General features: G+C 60.4%; 1 protein-coding gene across 5 annotated transcripts in view; it reads right to left on the bottom strand.

The window, feature by feature from the left end:
* The window catches only part of PACSIN2 (protein kinase C and casein kinase substrate in neurons 2), a 109,136-nt gene that overhangs the window by 3,206 nt on the left and 81,436 nt on the right, over nt 1–24,494 (bottom strand). For 4 of the 5 annotated variants that reach the window (XM_053661508.1, XM_037160720.2, XM_053661510.1 and 1 more), the window contains 9 exons: nt 23,066–23,201; nt 11,680–11,836; nt 9,674–9,909; nt 8,198–8,353; nt 7,021–7,196; nt 5,101–5,221; nt 2,729–2,850; nt 1,118–1,240; nt 522–718 (listed from right to left, as the gene is read on the bottom strand). In XM_053661508.1, the coding sequence (XP_053517483.1) occupies nt 522–718; nt 1,118–1,240; nt 2,729–2,850; nt 5,101–5,221; nt 7,021–7,196; nt 8,198–8,353; nt 9,674–9,909; nt 11,680–11,836; nt 23,066–23,125 (1,348 nt within the window). In that variant the 5' untranslated portion in view covers nt 23,126–23,201. The remainder of the gene's footprint in view (nt 1–521; nt 719–1,117; nt 1,241–2,728; nt 2,851–5,100; nt 5,222–7,020; nt 7,197–8,197; nt 8,354–9,673; nt 9,910–11,679; nt 11,837–23,065; nt 23,202–24,494) is intronic. The other variant, XM_037160723.2, reaches the window with a different exon arrangement.

The raw sequence follows: 24,494 nt of genomic DNA, 5'->3' as shown, positions 1-24,494 counted from the left end.
TGAATGCACAACCATGTCATCAGGATGCTGGATTCCATTAAAACCGGTTTCAGCCACCGGCAACGGAGGTGTGTTGGTGGTCAGCATGGCCCCTGCGTGGCTGCGGGGAGGGTGTTTGGAGGGCGCTGCTGCTGAGACCAGCCTCTGCCGCCCTGGGGCGCACCAGCTGCTGCTCCGGGGTCCGGGCAGAGTGGCCGCACCAAGGGCTCTTGCCAGCTGGGGGCCTTGGGAGGAAGGCTTTACCCTCGGGGACCTGCCGGGCCTGCTGCTGCTAGACACGTCCGCGGGAACCAGGTGGGCTGGCGCTCCGCGTCTCCTGCTGCAGGCGCCACTGTGCCCAGCCTCCCCAGCTAAGGGCGATGTCATCGAAAAGGCATGAGGGCACCTCCCTCTGCCGAGCTCTGGCACTGAGCATCGAAGTGGGTGGGGGGACCCGCACACGCAGCCGGCAGGAATGGCAGCAGACCCCACACAGACAAGGCCCTGCGGGAGGCTGGAAGCACCGGTGCGGAGCCACCTACCGGCTTTGAGGCTCAGCTCGTCGTGCTCCTGCCCTTCGTAGTCGTACAGCGCACGGACCCGCACCTCCGCCCCCGAGGCCGCGTCCTCGTCGAAGGGGTTGGAGTCCCCGTTGGCGTCCGTGGAGGAGAACGGGTTGTTGGCCTCGTCGTCGGACCAGTCTGTGGGGTAGCTCTGCGTCTTCTCGAAGCTGCTCGCACTGCAAGACAGAGTGGGCCGGGCCTGAGCAGGGGGCACGGAGGCGGGAGGCCCGGGGCTGGGCTCCTCCGCAGGGCGCAGCCGTGGCAGCACAGCCTGGTCGGCTCCCTGCCGGCCCGCACCAGCCCCTGGTGGAGGCCGGGACCCCCGGCAGGCCTGTCTTCCTGCCCTGAGGCCTTGACCACGGTTAACGGCAGACAGAGAGAAAGCGACCACAGACAATTAACTGGTGCCCCTCCCTGAGAAATCGAAAAGCCCAAGACCGTCCACGGCTGGCAGCCAGGCCACTGCCTGTGGGCCTCGAGCGTGGCTTTGAGCGCCATGGGGCCGAGACCCTGGACAAGAGGAGACAGACAGAGCAAGCCAGGTGGAGACCAGAGGGAAACGTTTGTTCACCAACTTTTTGGGCTTAATGTCCTCCTTCTCACTGACGGTGCTCCCCGTGTCGTCCTCGTCCTCGAAGGGGTTGTAGCTGGACAGTGACTGCGCTGACCGCGGGGGGTTGCTCGGGACACTAAGGTCACTACGGGGAGAGAGAGAGCTTTCAGGGGACCCCAGCTCGCAGTCCCCCAGGTCCTGGGTGCTCCAGCTGCAGGACACAGGGCCAGGGGCTAAAAGCACCAGTCGGGTGGAAGGAACACGTCTGAGCAGGAAGTGGGTTTCGGCCAAACGCTTGGCCGTCATCCTTCGGCTGTTAAACACCCTTCAAGCACCTCAGAGAACAGATCTGCATTCTCCCTCCTTGCATCTGGACCAGTCCGCCCCAAACAGGAGCCCTGGGGCGGAGCGCATGGGGTCTGGGCCTCACCTCCTCCGTGAGCAGGCGGCTAGACAGCCCTGGGGCTCATCTCGGGGGGCTCAGAGCCCCGATGATGAGAAGAGGGAGGCTCCTGGAGCTTTGCGGACCCCACTGCACAGCGCACCCCGCCTGACCGCTGGAGGGTCCGGCAAGAAATGCCACGCATGGCACCAGAGTGACCCAAATGACCTTACGGACACCAGGCCTGGTGAAGGGCACTGGGCCCAGCCTGCCCTTGCCTACACCTGAGCCAGACGTCTGAGGCCACCAGGCCCCCTCTCGCCTTGGCACCTTTCCCCAGCCAGCTTTCTGAGAGGGGGTCACCTCGGGCGGCTGAATCTGTGCAGCAGCCCGTGCAGCCTAGACTGCCCCCTGGACTTCCCCAGGTCCCATCTCGTCCTCCCTCTCCGGCCCCACCCCAGCCACACAGGTGCTGGCCTGATCCCTGGGACGGTGCTTACTGCTCTCGTCATTTAACCTGCCCACCTGCCCAGATGGCGACAAAGCAGCTGAGAGAGGACAGGCCACGTCCACCCAGGCAGTCTGGGCAAGGGTTCAGAAAGGCCCCTGGACACTGTGCTGACCCTTCCCAGGCAGCCAGTCGCGAGATGCAGCCCCATGCACGGTACCACCGCTCGGTTTGACAGAGGCTCTGCCCCGGGTCTGTGCAGCGGGCAGACTCCCAGGAAGGCAGTGCTGGGGACCACAGTCCTGCAGGGGCCGAGCTCCTACAGTGGGTGATGGGGAGTCAGAGGCAGGGCAGGCTTTGTCTCGCTCACACTTCCCCAGAAGTTCTGATGGCCTTGGTGCCACCTCTTCTCGCCAAACTCAGTTTCAGCCGACAGTGAGAAACAGCCGACGCTCCCCTGCCACCCTCCCCCAGGCACCTGCCCCGCAGACTGGTCTGGATGCTCGGACCCACCCGAAGAAGCCGACAGCAACCCCCCCCTGCCTGTGTGCACCACTGGGGACACATCATGACCAGCACCTGACGTCAACTCCTCCCCTGACCTGGAGCCCAGAGCAAGTGTGTGGCAAAGGCTCCCTCTTTGGATCTTCCCGCAGCTCCAGTAGAACTCAGGTGCCCAGGGAGCACCTGGGCAGATGCCCATGGGGGTCCCTATGAGGCCCCACTGGGGACCCCCCTGGAGCACCAGCTGGGGGCGTCCCTGCCAGTGCAAAGGGCCCAGGGCTGGAGGCTTCCGTGCCCACCTGCTGGGCCTGTTCTGCAGAGCCTGGTCGCCTGTCTGGTTGATGCCCGTCAGGGTGACGCCATCGGTGGTCTTCTTCTTCTCTCTCCGGCTGAGCGTGCGGTTCATGTCTGCAGACCACTCCTGGGCAGCCGGCACCAAGGGAGAGAGACCGGGAAGTTGGTTTGTTTGAGGCCACGCTAGTCTGAAACATGGGGCAGGGCCCTGGCCTTCAGAGCCGAAGACTCTTCCTGTCTACACTCTCAGCTGTCTCTGGTCCCCAGGGTGCAAGAGGGCTGGGTTCGCGGACCCGAGCAGGTCTGCAATGGGGGAACAAAGCGCCGGGTCACCGCATCACCCCTGGGGCGACAAGCTAACCCACCTCTCAAGTCTCCGAGGAGGGGCGCCCTCCCCCGAGCTCTTTGCTATTTCCTTTCAACCTAAATCAGCGAGAGGGGTGGGGAGCTGCTAACAAAGCCAAGTATTTATCTCCCCAGAGGTTCACTCTTTCCCAGCACGTGAACAGGCTTTTATTAATCGCGTTGGGAAACACCAAGAGAGTGGGGGGAAGAAGTGAGGAGCTGCCGCACGGTTTTCCGGAAAAGCACGCGCACGCACACGCACGGTGAATGAATGCCCCCCCCCCCCCCGCCCGGTCTCGGGCACCCAGCATCACAGAACTTGAACAGAACTTGAATGAATGCCTGCTCGGCGGGACTGAGTCCCAGCTCTGCTCACGTGCGGTGACAGAATCTCAAGGTCAAATGCCATCTTAGAGACATCTACCATTTCTCAGATGAGGAAACTAAGACCCAGAGGAAGCCACTTGTCCACACAGAGGTGGTGCCAGACCAGGCTGCTCCTTAAGTCTGTCACTGCTCAACTGAAATAGGATGACTGAGAACGTGACCTGCTGAACGTAAGCCTGTCCTGCCTGGGTGGCTTGCTCGCAAGGGCCGACGTGACCAACCCCAATGACTGCGAGGAAGGGCCGCTCTGTCTGTAAACCTGGAAGAGCAGAGCCAGCAGGCTGACCGCTGCTGCCACGGCCCTCCCCAGCACACGCTTCCAGAGCCGCAAACCCCGCACATAGACCCGCCCGGCTGGACCCACACGGCAGGGGCTGGACTTCAGGGAGTTCGCTACGAAACAGCAACTTACCTCATCCTTGTGGCATGGGAAAAAGAAACATAATTTCATTAGAGGCAAGTAAGCATGATCTGCTAAGACCGGTGGGTGCCCCACGTGGGTGCTGCGTCCCAGCCCACTGGGTCTGCAGGGAGGGGCCCCCAGGGCTCTCCCCTCGACCGCACCCGGTGAGCCAGCCTGTCCAATCCTTCTCAGACCGTTCTTTTGCCTGGGCATTGACTGCCGACAGACAGCCTAAGGGACTGGGGCCAGGAGGGCCCTCAGCTGCAGGGACCCACACTGTCACCTGCGGAAGCTTTCCTGAGAAGCTCCAGAGAACAGGCCCACGTGTCAGGACTGATGAAACTGCCGGCTAAGATGGGGCCAAGCAGGCTTCTGTGTGGCCGGCCTGTGGCCAAAACCCAGCATGGCCCACGGAGAAAGCTACTGTTGTCATTGCATTTTACACAGGGGAAAGCTGAGTCACAAAAAGGGCGAATGACCTGCTCAGTGTCCCACAGCTGGTAAGTGGTGAGGTGGGTCCTGCCTGTAGTCTGGGCTCGGGCTGCACTGAATCAGTTGGCTCGAGTGCAAGGCAGGGAGTCGCTCTCAGCGTCCTTGCTTCACCACGGGGCGGGGAGAATTCTGCCCTTAGCGAATAGGCGCAGGACCGGAGCCATCGCCTTATCTGCTCCCTCAGGGCGGGAGCGGCACCCGGTGACCCAGCATTCCAGCTGGGAGAGCCCAAGGTCCCTAGGCACTGGGCGTGTTCGAACGTTGGAAGGCTCAGGCCCGTGGGAATGGGAAGGGAGGAAAGTTAACCCTGAACCCAAACTGGTTGAGCTCACTGTCTGAAATAAGAAGTGTGACAGGGAGAAGAGCTGCACAGCGAGACCACACTCCCCTCCTGATCTGGACCAGAGGCTGCGGGGCGGCTGCCCGTGGTCTGCCCCCTTCCCGGCCCAGCCCCAGGGTGGGGTAGAAAACCGGTGGTGGAGGGGTGTCCTGCACACTCTGCAGCTTCTGGGACGCACTGTGAAGGAGTGCCAATGGTCAGCCAGTGACCATCCCAATTCTTAGCAAGAAAGAACATGCTGCCTCTCCCCTAGGGTTCAGAAAGCCCTGCAGTCGTGCCCGGCGTGTAGAAGGCAGAGCATCAGCTCGCTATGAGCCAGCGCAGAACTGGAACAGAAGGACAGTGTGTGGTTCGACCCCGTAGGCCAGGCCTCTTCCAGGCTGAGGGGGATGCGTGCAGCCTGCTCTTACCTCAAACTGCGGCCAGTTCATGGACATGCCTGGCCCGTGGTTGGCCCTGAACCACCTCAGGTCCTCCACCGCATCGGCCGCTTTGATGCTCTGCTCCAGGTCGCAGTAAATGTTTCTGTAGCTGAACCAGAGAGAGAGGCATGATGCTTCTGAAAGGCAGGGATGGCACTGTCCACCCTGGCACCGTGCCTGGCAGAGCAGGCACGAGCTCTGCGGCCACACAGCAGCCGACGTCACAATGCAGATCAGGACACACCACCCTGGTTCAGCCGGGTCATCATCCGGCCTCAGCGTGAACAGAAGCAAGCAACCACCACGGTGGGGAGCCCACCGAGTGGGCCCCTAGCAGTCAGCTGGCAACAGCGTGGCTCTGCTCTGTATCAGAATGCAAAAAGCACTGACACCTGGGCCACACAGGCCACCAGTGTGGGTGGCCCTGTTTCATCAGGTCCAGAACCAAGCGTCAAGAAAGTCCCTCCCCATCCCTTCAAGAAGCTGGGCAGTTTATGCTCAGCCACAGAAAAGCAGGGCGCAAAGACACCACCTGGTGGGAGGGACGCCTTCGGCTCCATGGCTCACGGCAGCCGACCTTCCCAGGAAGCCAACCGTGCCGGGCAGGAGTGTCACCAAGGGTCCTGGCACTGTCACTGCTAATCTACGTGGCTGGCAAGTCACCACCCTCTCTGGGCCTCACCTTCCACTCCTTCAAGTGGGTCTAATGCCATCTGTTACAGGCTGACTTGTGTTGAAGTCCTAACCCCCAGCAGCTCTAAATGTCCCTCACAGGGTCCCTACAGAGGTATCAAGTCAAGACGGCCACCAGAGTGGGGCCCGAACCCATGGACATTTTCTATAAAAAGGGGAAATCTGGACGGACACCCACAGGGAAGACGATGTGAAGCCGCACAGGGCGGAGACGGCCCTGTGGCTGCAGTGATGCCTCGCCAGCGGGGAAGGCCAAGGACTGACAGTGAACCCCAGAGGCCAGAGGGGCAGGCAGACCCTGCCCCAGAGCTGTCCTGCTCCCAGCCTCCAGGACGGGGACACATTTCCACTGACGGAAGCCACCCAGTCTGCGGTACACTGTGACACTAGTACACCGTCTCCCGGCCAGCGGCACGCCGCCTGCGGACAAGCACTCCCGCGAGGAGTTACCCTGCTCACGGAAGAGCAGCCCCAGCCCCGTCCCACCTGAGCTGCGGGGCCTCGGGCAGGTCACTCGACCTGGCCCAGCCTCAGCCCTCTCATTGGAGAGACGGGGCGCCGCCTCCCCCTGCACGGGCCACAGTGTAGAGAGTGAGGAAACAGCGGCGTGGCGGTGCGGGGACTGCTGCTTTCTCTACACGGGCGACACAGAGGAATGTAACTTCCCGCTCACAAGCCTACTTGTGACTACTGGGTCGATGGTACATGCTCTGCCCTGTGGGCGCCAGGGGTCCCAGTCCAGAGTCAGCCTGGACCTCAGCCCTGCACAGAGGCAGCATGGGACCAAAGACAGGAAAGCGCAGAGCAAATATCCCGGCTCCACATCACGGTGCAGGGCAAAGCCCAGAACCGCGGAGGAGTCAAGGGCCCAGCCAGCAGCCGGCTGCTCTGGAGGGGAGTGACTCACCAGGAACCCCAAAGTCGACCACCAGGGGGCAGGGCACGCCATCCCTGAAGTGCTGACTCCCAATTCACCCAGGGGCTAGTTGGAGCTGCGGCCTCCCCTCCCTCCCAGGCTGGCAGAGCACGGGCCCTCGTCGAGGGGCTTCAGCCGGGCCCAGCAGAGGGCCATCCCTGAGGGGAAGAGCTCAGTGGCTGTGAGAAGACTGGACAAGTACTGCTGTCCCAAGTCTGGGGGCAGTGACGGAGCTCTGCTTGAGAGCAGCGGGGCACTGACTTCACTGGGACGTGCTTTGTGGCTGAGAGGATACTTACCTGGCCACATTTGACAGGTCGAGGTGCTTCTGAACCTCCAGCAGAACCTCCCGGAAGAAGCGCAGGCGCTTCTCCTCGAACTGCTGGCACTGCTCGAACACCTGCTCCATGTTCTCCATGTACTGCGGTGTGCCCTGGTCCAGCTCCTTCAGCGCCTTCTCGTACTTCTCTTTGGTCTACGGGAAGAGGGGACACCGCCCGGGAGGGCCGGGGGCCGAGTCAGTGAGCCAGGCTGGGCGCCACACGGGCCACTCTCATAATAAGCACAGTGAGGAGCTATGCCCAGCATCTGGGGGGCACCCCAATCTATTTCCTTTGCACCCCTCAAGTTCCTTGACACACACCCCCGCCCCCACCCTCAGAGCCAAGCTGGTGGTAGGGCTGGGGGCTGGAGCCCAAGCCAGCCCCTGCCCCTTCCTGGGAACTGTCCGAGTACAAGATGGGGCCTTGCACTCAGGCCCTGTGACGAGGGCCTTCCAGGCAGAGCCCGGCCTGCATCTGAGGAGTCCTTCACAAACATCCCATGTGACCTCCTCACCGATCCACTGTGGGGGGGCACCCTGGATGCCACGCCACCGGTTCACCGTCTCTTTTTCACCAAAAGCCCCTGTCCCACCACCCCTGAGCTCTGGCGGCCTCTGCTCACAACTGTTTGGGGCTTTCTGCAGCTGCCAGAAAAATCCTCTCACTCCCAGCCCCTGCGGCCCCAGTGCACCAGCCTCCTCCTGTCCATGGAGACTCCCTGCCACGCCAGAGCAACCCTTCTGAATGGCTGGTCCTCCGCACCTCCGCCCCTCCCTTCCCCAGAGACTTCCTGCCTGCAGCATCTCAAGCTCTTTGCTTTGCCTGACTTTCAAGGCCATGGGCACTTTGGTTCTCAAGACCCTCCGTGCAGGCTCAGACACCAGCTACCCCACCTTGCCCTGGGGACATTCACAGCTCCACGCCCTGCGCCAGAGCCCCTTTCCTCTGTGAGCCTACAGCAACCCCCACACACGGGGTCATCATTCCCCTGATCGCAGCCCTGGTGAGACCTTCCCGAGGGCAGGGGTGTGTTTTAGTGCCATATCCCTCCACCCACCCGTGCCGCCAAGCAGCGACAGATGCTCCCTGTGTGCCAGACACCTGGGCAGGAGAGGCAAGGGCGCTCACCATGTACAGAGAGTGCATGATTTACCTTCAGAACGTCTTGCTTGCATTTTTCTACTTTGTCTTGCAATTTCTTAAGCTGTTCAGGGTTGAGGGATGGGTCCACTTTGCTATTGTTTTCTCGTGATATTGCCAACTTCTCCTCTTTGCATGCTGTGTGGTAGGCTTTCTTTGCTGCTTCCACCTGCAGAGAGAGGGGTTCCTGAGCACCGTGATTCGGGAAGGTCAGAGTCCTCGCCTGCAGAAGTGCCTGTGAGGTCCAGAGGCGAGGAAAGAGCTGGAGCAAAGCTGCGTGCGGCAGAATCGCCAGTGGCTGTGAGAGAGGGCCTCCTTCAACAGACACTGACCGGCGCCTGCTCCGTGCCAGCGCTGTCCAGGGCACCAGGGAAGGGCACGGCACCAGACGGAGGACCTGGGCGTGCGTGGCGCTCCAGTAGAGCTGGGGAGGCAACTACAAGAGATTATTCAAGCTGAGGGTGTATTAGAAGGTGACAAGTGCTGAGGAGGAGAATAAAACAAGGGAGAGACGGGAACCCTGTGGTGGGGCCAAGCCAGTGGGGCTGCGTGGAGACAGCCACCCAGGTGACCTGGAACAAGAAGGTAAAGGGGGGTGGCCCTCTGAGGGAAGCGCACGCCAGGCCGCGGGACAGCAAACGCAGAGAGAGCGTCACAGGAAAAGCCCAGCACAGGAGAGGGGGCAATGTGGGGAGGCAGGGCCACAGGCCGCATGGCCCACGATTTTCAGTGGCTGTTACACACACCCGTGTGCGAGCACACACATACTGATGTGCGCATGGGTTCTTTAACAGAAGCTTCGTTACTTGAGCCAGTCACAGATTTCACTTCGGAGAGGAGATGAGGGGTCTCGTGGGGGGCAACGTCGTTATACATGGAGCCGGGGACAAAAAGGAAAAGAAAGGAGACGTGGCAAAGGCCGAGACGGAGGAGAGGAGGAAAGGCCGTTGTTGTGACCAGAAGATGCAGGTGTGTGGGAGGGGCCTGGGGGTGCGGGGAGCAGCCCTGGAGGGACGCGGGTCTGAAAGCCCCCAGTGAGCCAGGGCTGGGCAGGACACGGTCACGTTGGGTGCTGCTTTCAGGAAAACAAATCTCAGTGCTGTTTGCAAATGTGAGAGAAAAACCCACACGAGAGAGAATAATTTTAAATGAATCCTTTCTCCTAGCCCAAAGGGGCTCTCAAAAGTCTGTAGCGGACGACTCCGGGGTTGGGGGAAGTACTGTTAGCGTGTCGGAGTTTGGGTTTGGGGCCCTATTACCAGCATGTGGTCCTGAACCTGTTTCCCGACTATAACATGGAGTGATAAGGGTTAAATTTAAGTCTGGACTTGGGGTAAACGTTGGCCACTAAGGCCTTCTGTTTCTGAAGCTGCACACGCAGGGACTCCTGGGGGTGTGGGGGGCACTGCTGCAGGGAGGACTAGGGCCACGTGGTCACCAGCTGGGCCCACAGGCCGTGGGCAGCAGGGAAGCCTCGGGCAGGGCGCACCTCTTTCAGCTTCTTGGCCCAGGGCTTCTGCGCCTTCCGAAAGCCGTCCTCCGCCTCTTTGGTCTCCTTGAAGCCTCCCATCATCTGCTTGTGGAAGACCTCCTTCTGCCAGTTCTTGACCTTCTCGAAGTCCTCGTTCATCAGGGCGGCCTTCACCTGCAGGTGCAGCTCGCTCACCCCCTCCGCCTCCGACGTGAGGGCCACCCAGGCCTTCTCCAGCGTCCCGTACTGGGGCCCTGCAAGGACACAACCTGGGGTCACCGACCCTGCGGGGCCTCTCCCGCTGCGGGGGCTTGGGGGTCTGCGGCCCGGCCGTCGGCTGGGAGGCTTCCTTTTGGTGTTTCCGACACTTTTCTCAGGGGCTGTTCCCTCTTTAGCTCCTAGGATGATGAAAGTGAGAAGGAACTGAAGCTGAATCAGCTCGGCCAATCTTTTACAAGGGAATTAGGGAATTACCCAAATTTCCTCTTTTAAAGTTACCAGGTTCTTAAAAAACTCAAATTTCTGAAGTTTCCATTTGAGTAAGTCTGGCTGTATAAGGAGGGGCCTTCTGAAGTGAGCTGACCTCCAGAAGGAGGTCAGGAGGTCAGGAGCGGCCTCCTGGCCGCTGCCCCTGGGGGATCCGTAGCACTGCGGCCCCTTTCCTGGGCCACAGGCTATCCTGGCGGACCAGCGCAGGAGCTCTGCTGTTCACCCCAGGAAGAGCGCAGCCAGGAGCAGGGACTGGGGAGCTGCCTGTGGCACGGAGGGCTGTCCCCTCAGCGGAAGAGAAGCCCTGTCTTGGGGGAGGAAAGACAGGTGGAGGCAGGGAGTGGCCCCGGCCTGGATGGAACTCTCTAGATCGTGGGATGGAGCGCCCACCTCACCTCACTCACTGTTCTCAGGAAGGAAACCCACACTCCAGCCTCATGTCGAGGGTGTGGGGGGCACGAGGTGAGGGAGGGAGGAAGAGGCGGAAGCTGGGAATGACAGTCAGTGGAGGCCCGGGGTCCTGCCTTCCAGGTGCTCACAGGGGACAGTGACTGTCAGCTGGGCAATGACGCAGACAGGCCCTGGGGGGAAGGCAGGGTGGGCGGCTGTGGAAGGTGAGCCCCTCTGGACCGCTAACCCTGCAGCACCCGGGCAAGACCCACGAGGCGGGGTCAAGCGCTTTGTGAACCTCGAGTTTGGAAGGGACAGAGGGGTTGTGCTGACAGCTGGGTCCCGAAGACAGAAACCAGTGACATCGGGCCCACTCCACACACAGCCGCCCCACTGCTGACACCTACTCTGCACCCATCTCCACGGGAAGCCCCACAGATGGGCTCAGGGGAGAAAGGAAGCTGGCCTAGGCCCACCTGAAGCAGCCCGCCGCCCTGCCCTCCAGGCCCCCTCGCCCCTTGGCCTTGCCTCCCTGGGTTGGTGCCTCCAAGAACCTGAGGGTCTCCTACTAATCCGCTCTGCCCCAGGCAATCTAAGCTCCCCCTCGACTGCTGGGAAGTGCGTCCTGAGCGCAATCCATGGCCGCAGCAGCGTTCTGTTGCTAAGCTCCAGAGTCTCCTGTTTGGCTAGGAAGGGAGAGGGGAGATGGGCAAAAATTTGTTTTGCATTAAACTCCCAAATCAGAAGCCCTGCCAGGGGTCACCATCCATCCCATCCGACTGCTCCAGGACCAGACCCCACAGATCGGCAGCTCTGGGGTCAGGCCTCTGGGCCGATGGGCGCGCGCTCCAGTTTGGGCCCTCGGGGAGCTGTGGGAGTTCAGCTGGCGAGCGTGGCACATCCCGTGGATGGTGGGGGCTGCCACGGGAGACTCAGGTGCCCACCCCAGAGAAGTCCTATAGTGAAGAAAGCGGAGGGAGTCTCACGCAGCCTCCGCTGCTGGGTGATGACAGTGCCCTGCGGCTGCCCCAGGTGAATCCCAGCCCAGCACGGCGAGAGCGCTCCTGCCCACTTCCTTATGAGAGCGGAGCCGGCACGGGGAGGTGGCCGATTCACCCAGACCTGCCCTGGGCAGGGGCCCCTACCCTTCTCCACGAGCTGCCGCCAGCGCCGGGCCCACTCGGTGAGCTGCTGCGCGTAGGCCTTCTCGATGCGCGCGCGCTCGTGCAGGCAGTTCATGAGGTCGCTGCACAGGCGGTGGCCGTCGTCCGTACGCTTCACAGTCCGCTTGTAGTTCCCGACCTGGGAGACAGGAGCCAGCGGGAGGCTTGGGGCATGGGGCGTGGCCCACCTGCCTGCCCTCCCTGCCGTACAGTCAGCCTCTGGGCCACGCAGGCTCCAGGGGGCTCCCCCGGCCCCCAAAAGGCCTCCTGCACCAGCAGACGACAAGCTTCTGTTCTGCTTCACCAGCAGGAGCACACAAAACAGCAATTTGAGCTCAGCTGGTGTGGCTTAATGGATTGAACACCGGCCTGCAAACCAAAGGGTCGCTGGTTCAATTCCCAGCATGGCACATGCCTGGGTTGTGGGCCAGGTCCCCAGGTGGGCAGTGTACGAGAGGTGACCACACACTAATATTTCTCTTCTTCTCTTTCTCCCTCCCTTCCTTCCTCTCCAAGATAAGTAAATAAAACCTCGAACCCCCCCCCCCCCCCAGCAACTCGAGGCTCCTCCGTGTCTGTGCGGCAGGAGGGCAGGCTCTGACCTGTGGGAGGGAGGGGACGGGCCTGCTCGGGAAGGGCAGTGACACAGGGGAGCGAGGGACTGCGGGCACCCTGAGGGGCCTCTCACTGGAGAGACGTAAAATAATAACTTTTTAGGAATTCATATTAAAATGCTCTCACATTACAGACTCTTGGGTAAAGGCCTTGGGTCATCACGGGTATAAAGAGGCTTCCGGGTGCGCTGCCCAATCACAGTGATCGACACTGTTTTCCACCTGCTAAGCACCTACTGCGTGCCAGATGCCACACTGGGCACCTGCCCCTCCAAACGGTGCCACCGCCCTGAGCCAAGACCACGGCTCAGAGATGCTGCCCAGTTTGCCAAGACCCCGCGGCTGCAGACCCTGCTCTGTGTCCACAAGGACTAAGGTAGGTTTCGACTACTTTTCCTCACAATTGAGAGGAGAAACCAACTCCTCATCTAAATTGCGAACAATAAAAGGATGATTAAGAAAATACTAGTAACTCATTTGGGGCAATAATCAAGCGTCGACATTTCATTCTTTGAGCCACTGACTCCAAAGGACACCATGCAGTCCACCGGCTCCCAGAGGAAACGCGACAGAAGCGGGAGCTGTTGTACTTCAACACTCTCCTCCCCGTCCTCAGAAACCCCAGTCCACGCTTCGTCAGGTTCACTCTCTCCAAAAGGCCCTTGGCCTGGCTGACCGTGCCCGTATCTCCTCCCTGCTGACAGTGAACCTGGACCCTCTGCAAAGCAGGGCCCCTCTCTGCTGAGCTGTGGCCGGCCCCGGTGGCACTGCCTGTCCCACTTAGATTTATGAACAGCCGGGCTACCAGAGCTTCTCCTACCCTGAGTCCAGAGACCAGGGTGAGGAGGAGGGTCTGGGACAGTGGTGGAAGGGCCTGCCAAGGCCCAGAACACAGGGCCCTGTGTGGAGATGGGCGAGGTGGGGGATGGCCAAGGTGACGGCGAGGAAAGCGCCTGAGCACCGGCACCGCTCCCTCCGCAGCCCCGGCAGCCCAGGCCACAGCCTGGCTGTGCGTCCTTGGCCAGGGAAGCAGGCCAGTGGCCCTCCGACACACGGAGGCTAGACCGGGGCGCTCAGCTCACCCCTCCAGCAGCCCCTTGTTAGGAAGGAAGGAGAGAGCAAGCATTTCACCACCAGCTGGAAGTGACATCACTCACTCACTTCCCATTTAAAATGGGACCTTGCTGTCGTTTCAAAATTTATAGCAGGGTGAAGAAAAAATCCCACGAAACACCAGTCAGCATCGCCGAGCAGGTGGCAGGGAGGGCCCAGGTCGTGCGGATCCGCGCGCCCCTGATGGTGCCCCGTGGCTGCTGGGCAGAGCTGTTTTCAGCTCACCGTTACCGACGATGTTCAAAGTGGTCACAGTGTCAAAGCGGGCTGTCTCCCCGGAAACCTGCTCACCTCCTTGCCTTTCAAAACCCTCGTAGGAGGATCTATGGAAAAGCAAAGGGTGCTTCTTAACCAGGTCCACGTTGGTATAGCTCCTCGGTCGGCAGGAGCAGGGGGGCAAAAGTAGGTTTACAGCTGTGTGTGCACACGACACCATTATTCTTGTGTCGTTACTAGTAACTGATACTAAGTGCTATTCTTTTCCGCACGAAGAACGGTGAACCTAGTTTTGCCCCACCCTGTGTTTAAATAATGACTCTTGAAATCTGACGAGCAGCAAGGAACACCAGGGAGATGCTTCCAGGGGCACGTGTTTTATGTCTAAGAGCCGGCGCCCTGGCCACTGCTGGGGCCGGAGGTGGGCGTGCTCAGGACGCCAGCAACCCCGGGTGCCCCAGCAACGCCCGCCCCACTGGCTTCGTTCAGCGCCAACGGCCCACGTGGGCTCGTGACAGACCAGCACTTCAGCCCCACAGAACACCCAGGTGTCACTGTTTCCGTCTCCATAAACCACCTGGTGATAGAGCCCTGTGGCCGGCTGGCCCCCCGAGCAAGGCACTGGCAGCCCTCCTCAGAGCAGGGCTGCTGACAGCCGTGTCTCTAAACTGAGCCCAGCCCACACACGCCAACAGGTGCCCCTTCCAGCCACGCACAGGTGAGCTCAGACCAACGTGTGCCGTGCACAACCTGGCCACAGCAAGGCACGGAGCACTGCCATCGCCCCATGTGGTCCCTGGCCACCGCTGCTCTGGTGTCTGTCCCTTCCCCCAGAGGGCCAGGGCACGTGGGGCCTCACGGTCGTAGCCTGGCCTTTGTGACTGGCTCTGTCTCTCACCGTAACTCTTTCGAGACCGACCCACACCACTGCTGGGGTCGGTGGTCCCTTCCTTTCCGCTGCGAGGGCAAGTCCCACTGCAGGCGAGCCCACCCTGCGTTTCTCCTTCCTCCTGCCGAGGGCCGAGCGGGCTATTTCCAGTGTGGGGGCGGTTACAGACACAGGACCAGAATGGCGGATAATGCAGGAATTGGAAATTCGCTTTCTTCCAGCCTGTCATCACTTGATTCATTCACAAAAGGCCCTTTTTATAACGGGCTGAAGTCATCTGCGTCCCTAACTTCCTCTAAATTCAGGAACCCCCTCAGATATCAAGATAATGAAGACATGCTCAACACACGTGTGCCTGGGTGCAGGACCACGATGCTGTCCTCTCCCTTGGGGACGGCCTGGCCGAGGGAGGGTGGGGTGGGGGTCAGGGGGCTACACCGAAGGCAACATCCAGGCCGAGTTTTCAGGGACAAGCAGGAAGCTGGCCACGTGAATGGGGAGGCGAGGGTGCGATTCCAGGCAGGGGGAACAGTGTCACCAGAAGATGTGACAGCGTGGAGACCTGGGGGCACTGAGACGTCCACCAGGAACACGGAACACAGAACTTGGAGGAACGAGGAGAGACTTAGCTGAGGGTGGTGCAGGGTGTGGGTGGGAGGTGGGTGGGACAGCGAGCGGTCTCCGGGGTGAGGCCTTCATCCGGAGGGCACTGTGCTCAGGGACTGGTGGGCTTTGGGAGGAGAGCCAACACAAGTGCTAACGTGAGAAGGGGGGGCGGGCACCGCGGGCAGGGAGACAAAGTGGCAGGGGAGGGGTGTGGACGAAGTGGTCCCACACCACCTGCCCCAATTCCGGCTCCTAAGGCTCAGCTCTGCCTCCCCATGGCTGCTTCCCTGCCCCCTGCGGCCCCTGCTGGACCACCAGCAGGGGCGCCTATGTCACCAGCACTTGCAAGCAGCTGAGACCAATTCCCCACCCCGGGCTCCTGCTGGCTGCACCGCACGAGGGCCGTCCTCACACTGTCCCCATGCCCGCAGTCCCAGCTCGTCCCCCTTGGCTGTCAACCGTGCGTGTCAGCTGCCCACTGTGCTGGAACCACTGAGGGTCCGTCAGCAGCAGCATCACAACAGAGCACGTCCACGCTCGGCTGGGCAGTGCCGACAGCTCTGCACATGTCACATCGTCCAGCCCTGTCGCGATCCTCGGCAGTGGGTCCTACTAGTGGTCCCACTTTACAGAAAAGGAAACTGAGGTTTGAAGAAGCAAAGTCACCCGTGACCATGCAGCCGGAAGGGGCAGAGCCGACCCATGGAACCTTCTCAGGCCGAGGAGAGAGAGCACGCAGAGTCAAGACTTAACAGGTTGGCATCATGTGACGTGCGTGCCTCCCACCAGCTGCACAGACGCAGCGCAGGCCCGAGGTCAAGGAGGTAAGGCAGTGTGCAGCCCCGCCCTTGACCCCACCATGTGCTGGGGAGGCTTGTGCCAGGAACCCCAGGTCTGAAAGCCACTGAGCACGCTTGCCCAAGATGCCTTCATCTTCCCCTCAGAACGCTCACGCCCTTGAACCTGCCACCTGAAGGCCTTTGCACACCGCTCCCTCACCCCTGGGGTTGCGGTCAAGGGCGAGCCCACTGGGCTGAGCACACCGGACAGAGGTGAAACCCTGTGGTGCCCTCACCCGGCCGCCCCATGGAGACAGAGTCTCATTTCATCCAAAGCTGATGAAACATGAGAGGCTCCAGAACATTCTCCACCAGCTTGAAAGACAGGGTGAAAGGGGACCCTCTGGGCTTCCTTAACTCCAGGCCACAGGCAGCAGGGAGAGGGGCCAGTTAGGGTCCATCAGCCCCCAGCCCTCCCTGACACGACCTCCTCTCCTTGCACGGGGTGGGGGTCCGCAGAGCTCTGCCGGTCAGGCCCCCGCATTCCTAGTCCTCCACCTGGAAGGTGCGGCGGCACTGACACTGTGAGGACCCAGAGCACTGGGAGCGGCGGGTTTGCAGGCCGGGCCAGGGTCTCCAGTCAGGTGCGTTCGGCCCGGCACGGCCATCACTTGACCAGACGGGCCATTTCCTCATCTTGGCCACACGGACACAAAGCGAAGGGGGAACTCGACCAGATGACTTCCCCGAGTCCTTCCTCATTCCAGGGTTTCTAACTGAACACTCAGCCAGGACACCAGCTGGCTGGCGACCTGCCGGAGCACTGCTCTCAATTTCTGAGGGCCTGGCGACACCCTCTTGCCACTCACAAATATGTAACCACACCTACTGTGTGTCAAGGACATGTGAGGGACTAGGGACACAATGACGAACGAAATGTCATGGTCCCTATCCTCGCGAGACTTGTGGTCAGATCAGTAACACAGTGACAGGCGGTGACAAGCTCTAGAAGGAACACTCTGGGTGGTGGGACTGCCTGGAGGGGGGTGCTCAGGGCAGCAGTCGGAGGGTCTGCACGGTCCCTCTGAGACCCTTTCTGAAGGCCTGAGGCAGGACGCGGGGGCTGCAGAGGTGAGCTGGACACGCGCCATGCCTCCGCCAGGCCCGGCCCAAAGCTCTTCCCTCCCTGCCCCTCCAGCATGGACACGGGCATTGCACGGCAAGAGGTGGTCGTGTGGCGGTTCGGGGGGCAAGGACGAGCCCTTGCTCTCCTCGGCCCCACAGGCCAGGCACAGGCTGCAGAGCCAGGAGCACCGAGGAGCTGCCGAGTGCCCAGAGGTGTGGGCAGTGAGGGGCCCGTGGGCCTTTTAGCAAGTTCCTCACCCAGCGAGCCCCTCCAGCTCCCCCTCAGTGCATCCTTAGATAGAAACTCCACAGACGACAAATGAGCAGCTGCTGACACACACTCCTGCCCATCTGGCAAGACTCGTTCAGGGGCTGCTTAAGTGCACGCCAGCCTCGCGGCTGCTTCGCTTACACTCACCAGGATTTCGGTCCAAGCCAGGGGCTGAGTTAGTCTCTCCCAAGTCTGTGGGAGAGTCTGAGGACTGGACCTGGCGGTGCCACTGCCTCCTACCCGCCGTCCCCACAGAGCACCGCAGAGGTCACATCCTGTACACACACACCCGAGAGTCCCCATGGTGACAGCGCGGGGCCTCCCAGCTAAGGCACCTTTTTTACAACCCACCCCAACTCCTACTCTGAACCGTCCTTTCCAAATAAGGGGTCACGATCGATGGCAGGGCTATGAAATCTGACGTGTGCTTGAAACACCAAGGAGCATCTCTGGAAAACCCTGGAGGCCGAGCTCTGCCAGCCCTCCTTCCACTAAGGGAACCACTAAGGTTCCTCTGTCTCCAACCTGCCTCCCTGCTCCCCCTCCTCTGGGCTCCCCACTCCCCCGGGTGCTCCCTGGACCACGGCTGGCTGGGACTAGCCCTAACCTCACTGAGCCCCCCACCCTCAAACAGGGTAATGCTATTGGCCAGGCAGGGCCCAGAGAGGGTGGACAGAGCGTCCTTGCTGGCCGGCTGCTCCTCCTGTTTGCTGACAGCCTCCGGGAGCCTGCTCTGTGTTCGGCTGCTCTGGCCTGGCTCTAGTTCCTGTCCTGCATTGGGCCTCACTCCAGGCCCAGCTCCTGGTTTCTGTCCTCGCCCCCATCACTGAACTGCGTGCCCCACCCTCTGTCCTGGGATCTGTACCCACCCAGCAGGAGGGTGAGAAAAATGAGGCCACTGCCCTGCAAGGCACCCTGTGCTGTTTGACAGTTTTAAAGCATAAACCCCAAACTTCAACCACTTTAAAGACCAAATTGCATTATCAATATTTAATCACATGTTCAAAAAGACAAACTAAAAAATGGAAGCAAACGAACCCCAGAAACTCCAACCCTCAGGCCTAACCCCACAGGCACAACACAGAGTAACGATGTACAGGAAGGATGTGTTTAACCAAAGCTGTATCAGAGCTGAGTTCCTTAGGGCTGTCACTCGGACATTGATAAAGGCCCCGTGACAGACTGTGACTTGCTCATGAGCACTGCACGGGGCCCGCCTGCAGCCCTCGCTGTCGCACACCATGGTGGCACCGGGGTCTGCGCCCAGGCGTTGCAGAGGCACGCTCCTCTCCCTGCAGAGCTCCCGGGAGGCTGGGGGCAGGGGCAGGGGACAGTTCTGGGGAGCAGGTGCCCTGGCCCACCTTCTGCTCCACCACCCACTGAAGCTGGGCAACGTCAAGCCTCCGCAAGCAGGGCTTGGGCACAGAGCGAGTGTGCGGTGAATGCTGGCTGCTAACGCTGGTCCTCACCTCTAGACTTTCTGTTGCAGGCTAACATTCCTGCAGAAAAGGCCCCAGGCTGCAAGTGTACGGCTTGCACGCATTCTGCCCAATTACTTATCAGGGTGCATGCACCCACAGGCGGGATGCAACAGCATCGCCGGGCTCCCAGAGCCGCCCCTGACAGCTCTGGAAGGCAGCCCACCGCGGGGAGAGGCCGCTTCTGCATCCTCCCAGCATCTGACATAAACGCTCTGGGCCATTTAAAAGTGGTTTTGTCTGCCTTACCCTGGCCATGTCCCCAAGGCCTGGAACGAGGCCTGGCACAGAGTAGGTGTGCTGTACATGTTTACCAAAGCCCTGGCGGGGTGGTTCAGGGGTCGGAGGTACCGAAGGGCTGCAGATTGATTCCCGGTCAAGGCACATACCTGGTTTGTGGGTAACCCCAGTGGGCACTTATAGGAGGCAGCTGATCGATGTTTCTCTTTCACATCTTTGTTTCTCTCTCAAAAATCAATTTAAAAAAAATCCTCAGGTTAAACACACACACACACACACACACACACACACACACACACACACACCCCTCCTCACAGTGATCTCTGCCCGGTGTTGTGGTTATTTGTGTGCACATTTTAACTGCAAACAGTCATTTATAAGCTGCTTCTGAGCAGGGCACAGTGCCACCAAGCATCACACCTCACCCTGTCCCTGATCACTCTAGTGTCAGGCACTGTTGTGAGTCCCAGAGACCCCGGTGAGAATCCCATCCTGTCCCCAGGGAGTTCACAGCCCAGAGCAACAGGTGGTGCGGGCGCTTGGGAAGGCTGCCCCGGGGGAGCTCCCCGAGGAAAAGTGCAGGTTGGATAGGAAAGAACACCCTCCAAGTGCCCACCCTCCCAGGCGGGGAGGCAGCTCTCTGTGGATGGGAGCTGGGGCTGGGGGCCAGGCTCCCAACGCAGGCTCCTTGACTGCAGGCCAGGACAGAGGTCCTCAGGAAGGGCGAGGCCGCCCTGCGGCTCCCAACGCATGCTCACGTCTTAGTCATGCTGAAGAATGTGGTTTTACTTTGAAGGTGACGCAGAGCAGGGAGAGGACCCAGAAGCAGGGCCTGGAAGCAGAGGACACCGTGGGTGGGCCCATAGGCTCCCAGAGGGGCCAGAAGACTTGTCAGAAGCAACTGACCCCCCCCCCCCCCCCCCCCAGAAAGCCTACGGGCAGAATGTCAGGCTCCAAGTTGCTGAAGGAGCCAGCACTTGGGATGTGTTATCCATTTGGCCCCAACTTATCCAATCCTGCAGGACTTCTCACCTCTAAAACAGGCCCTTGGCTCCTACGAGGCCAAGGTCCTCAGGCCTCTGCAACACCATGTTCGTCCCAGCCTCCAGACTTTGCCCGGAATGCCACCGTCTCCCTGCTCTGGAAGGCGAAGACCAGCCCTAGCCACCCCTGTGCCCTTCCTGTGACGCCAGCCCCTTCTCGGAACCCATGGCACTGACAGGCAGGGCTGCGGCTTGGCCGGGTGCCCTCGTCCTCCATCCTCCACAGAGACTGCCAGCCTCTCTCCTCCCAGGTAGCACCTCACTGTGGGGATCAGACCCCTCCTCTCTGTCTAAATCCCTTAGTTTACAGAAAGTGCCCCCTCCGAACACCCACTAAACACCCCTATTTGATGCCCTGTCCCTGCAGTCACCTCTGTGCCCGCAGAGATGCGCAGCGGCACGGAAGGCACCTGGAGCGGATCCCGGCCAGCCAGGCCCCGCGGTCCGACGCCCCTGCGCTCTGCACCTGCAGCACAGAGGAGGGAGACCACGGTGCTGCCGCCCGACACACCGAAGAGCAATTCCAGACGCCCCGCCTAGAAAATAAACCCATTTGCCTTCGCATTCTTCGGGCTAAAGCCGGCATTCTCCTCTACTGACAGTGTCTGGGCTAAGACTTTAGCAGGGAGCCCGAGAGCTTAAACCACTGGCTTGTTAAAGCTACTTGATTTAATGCAGGCTGACAACAAACTCGCACAGCACTGGCAGCTTTCACAGACATTTTTCTTCACCAAGCAGCTGAAGATTTCTGTAACAGCATTATATTTAGCGACTTCATTTTTCTAGAGCAGTTTCTGCCATCAACTGGGTAATGACAGTGACGCTGAGAAACGCAGCCTGCGGGAACAGGTGCGTCTCCACAGCAGGGACAGGGCTCCCGGCCAGCACCCGTCCCAACACCCACGCCGCTGCGCATGATCGCATTTCCTTAACCCCCACACATGCTAGGATGTGGGTGCCTTCAGCACCCCCATTTTACAGACTGCAAAATTGAGGCAGAGACAAATCAGTGACTTGCCCAAAGACACATACACGCTTCCAAGCCCAGCCCGGGCCCCCTGGCCCCAAAGCACGAGTCTGAACCTGCCCCACTGCCCCTGCTGGCCCAGCACTTGCGAGGCTGCCTGTGTGCACCATCCTCTCTGCACCAGCACCCAGCTCAAGGCAGCTATTAACTAACACCAGAGGGCAGCGTCACCACCCTTACGACAGACAGTGGACCCAGCCAGGTAGCTCAGTTGGTTAGAACATCGTTCCGACACACCAAGGTTGTGGGTTTGAGCCCCGGTCAGGGCACATATAAGAACCAACCAATGAACCCATAAATAAGTGGAACAACAAACTGCTGTCTGCCTACCTCTTTCTCTCTAAAATAAATAAATAAAAGAGAAAGCTGTCCACAACTCTAAAGGACACCGTCTACGGTGTGGTTCCATGTTGAGAACGAGGAGCTGCGTTTCGGAAGGCCAGCCTCCCGGGAGCTCCCAGCAGCCTCTGTGCCGCCGCCGTGGTCTCCCGCGTGCTGCTTCTGCACAGCGGGGAAGCGCAGCCTCCTGGGGGCAGGCGGGGCCGGCAGCCTGCCTGCGAGCCCCAGTGTGTGCGAGGGGACAGAGGGGCAGCAGTGGATTCCAGCTCGGGCCCAGAGGCACCTCCCCGCTGTGCCCTGCGGCCTCCATCTCTACACAGCTGCATGCGGTTTTACCCCGACCTTCCCCGCCGCAGCGTGAGTGGGCCTGACCGTGCCGGCAGGGACACGCCTGTCACTCTGTCCCTGCCCGCCGCTCTTGCTGCCTTCTACGACACGTTACCTCAGACAGCGGCCTCTCTGGCCCCGAGCTCAAACCAGGGAGGCTGCTACCAGCCGAGGGAAGAGACGGAGGGCGCTTGTTCCCTCTGTGTTTTCCAATCTGCCCCAGTCCCACAGAAGCCCCCCCCCCCCCCGAGGGCGGGGACTCAGACCGGCTCATCTCTTGTGGGAGGCTCTTAGGGCCTAGCACATGGCAGGTGCTCAAGAAACACATACTTTTAATAAAATAAAGTATTCGGCTAAAAATCAGTAGTGACCTTCCCCCCAGTACATGGGGAGGAGAAGTGCCGAGAGAACTTGGAGCTCCTCACCCGTCCCTCCGAAACGGGCCACCTGTAACCCCTGACCGTCACGGCGCAGCGCCGGGCAGTGCTCCAAGTCAGACAGACCCGGGCGCCGGGTGTGAAGCTGCTCTGCGCGTGTCCCCGAGGGGCCCGGGGCTGCAGCCTCAGCCCCGTGTCAGCAAAGCACACAGGTGGGAGCCAACGTCTGCGCCCTCACTTCGCCCAGCAGCCCCCCAGAGGCCAGTATCACCCCCTCTTTACAGATGAGAAGCCCAAGGCCCAGATGGGTCCAGCCAGGGCACACGGCTGGCACGGGCACCTGGACCTTTCCAACTGCCAAGCCAGTGCTCTACCCACTAAGCCCACGGCTGCTGGGAAAGTCACAGGGGTTTCGCCGTGACAACAAAATGTGATCCAGCCAGCAGGAAAAGTGAGCGAGGCCCAGGAAGGGCGACTCCCAAAACCACATAGGAATCCAATCAGGAAGGGAGTTCCCCGTGGACGTGGGCCGACAGGAAGATGCTCCCACAAACCCCAGGGCACTTGGATAGCCCTCTGGCCACTGGCCTGTGCTGTCCTGCGTGGCATCCCATCACCACCATCTGTTTTTCTACACAAAACCCAAAAGCAAAACTGCCTTTCAGGCTAAGCCTAGGGATTAGCGCACACCCTCCAAGTCACACACGGCTGGACACGAGAAGGAAGAGCAGCGGACACTCCAGCTGATGAGGCCACTCGGACGCCTCGGAGCCCCCTTGGAGCCGCCATCCGGCCCCGAGCCTGCTCGCCTGCTGGTGTGGGGGCATGTTCCCCTCACCCCCCGTCCACCCCCACCCCCCAAAACACAGCCCTGGCAGCATTGGCCTGATCTCTGTGTCATGCGGGAGGAAGCAAGGACACTACCTCCCAGAAGCTGTCGCTGGACACTTCTACTCCAACGGAGTCATCGTAAGTGACAGACATCTCTCCGAAGGGTAAGGGAGCAGCAGGAACGCTTAAATTCAGATCGGCTGTAGATGCTCAAAATCCGTAGACAGACCTGTAAGAAGAACATGTCATTGTGACTGTGAATTCCCGAGGTAAAAGAGCAACTCCCATTTCCACCACTGCCCACATACGAAGCCGCCTAAAACGTGTCCTTTAGCTGGGAGGAGGCCAGAGCCAGCTACCTGGGGACTCAGCACGGACGTGTCCGTGTGCGCTGCACGCATACACGGGCACACATCCCACGTGACCGAGCGCGCCTCCTCCACATCCTGCCGAAGAGCCCAGAGGGTGCTCGGCCCCTGGAGACCTCGACGCAGAACCCGTGAGGAGAGTGTGCAGAGCCCTTGCACGTGGGGCGCCACGTCCCACCCATCCGGCGGGTCAAGGGTCTGGGGTAAAATGCAAGCGGAAATAATGCGCTTTTCACACGCCTCTCCGGTCTCCCTGGGTGTTCTAGTACATTCTGATTGTGTCGGGTGGTATCCCCCCCCAACTGACTCAGGTCAGCCCCGGACGCCCCAAATTCAAACAGTTTCTTTCGACACCATGTGTGCTCTGTGCGGGTCGGCTGGGAGGAGAAAAGACCATTTCTGAGTGCAGACTCCGGCCTCGACCCTGCGGGGGCACAGCGGCAGGGACCCCTGAGAGAGGGAGGAAGCAGGAGCAGGTTCAGAAGCCCAGCTGCTGGGAGGGCGGAACTGGTCCACCGTGGGTGGGACCCCACCCTCCTTTCCGCCACCCTGGGCTCAGATCACACAGCCACAGGGACAGCACTTTCCTAACCACGAAGTCGGGAGTCCAAACCTCGGCTTAGCAACGGGAGGGCCGGCACAGTGTGTGACATGCTGTGTTCTAGGCTGTCTTCCCGAGGCTGGCACACCTCATCCGCACGACGCCCTGGGAGACAGTCTGGAACCGTAGTAAGGAATACGGGCTCCAGAGCCTGGCTCCGCTCCCAAACCCATTCCTCACTGGCTGGGTAACAGCGGGCAAGTCGCCTAACCTCTCTGTGCCTCCCTGGCTTATCTGTTAAAGAGACAATGAGGCAATCAGAACCGCTGTGAGGGTCAAATGAGGCAGTACATACACATGGCCCCAGTAAGTCATGGACATAGTAATAACAATGTAATTACGTGCAGATGGTAATTACTGTTACTGTCGTTACTTTGGTCTATACTTTAGAGCTGAGAAAACCGATGCTTGGAGGAGTTAAATTTGCCCATGGTCGCCCAAGGAACGGATGATGCAGACCAGCATTGGACACCAACGCTCCCTGTTTGCTAAGGGGACATCACACCAAGATGTTTTCCCAAAACTCTGTCGACTGAGATCAACCTGTACGTAG

The sequence above is a fragment of the Artibeus jamaicensis genome, unplaced genomic scaffold (assembly GCF_021234435.1).
Source record: "Artibeus jamaicensis isolate MK-2021 breed Jamaican fruit bat unplaced genomic scaffold, CSHL_Jam_final contig_233, whole genome shotgun sequence".
Lineage (NCBI taxonomy): Eukaryota > Metazoa > Chordata > Mammalia > Chiroptera > Phyllostomidae > Artibeus > Artibeus jamaicensis.
Note: the sequence above shows the minus strand (reverse complement) of the source record. Positions and strands in the feature narration are given on the sequence as shown.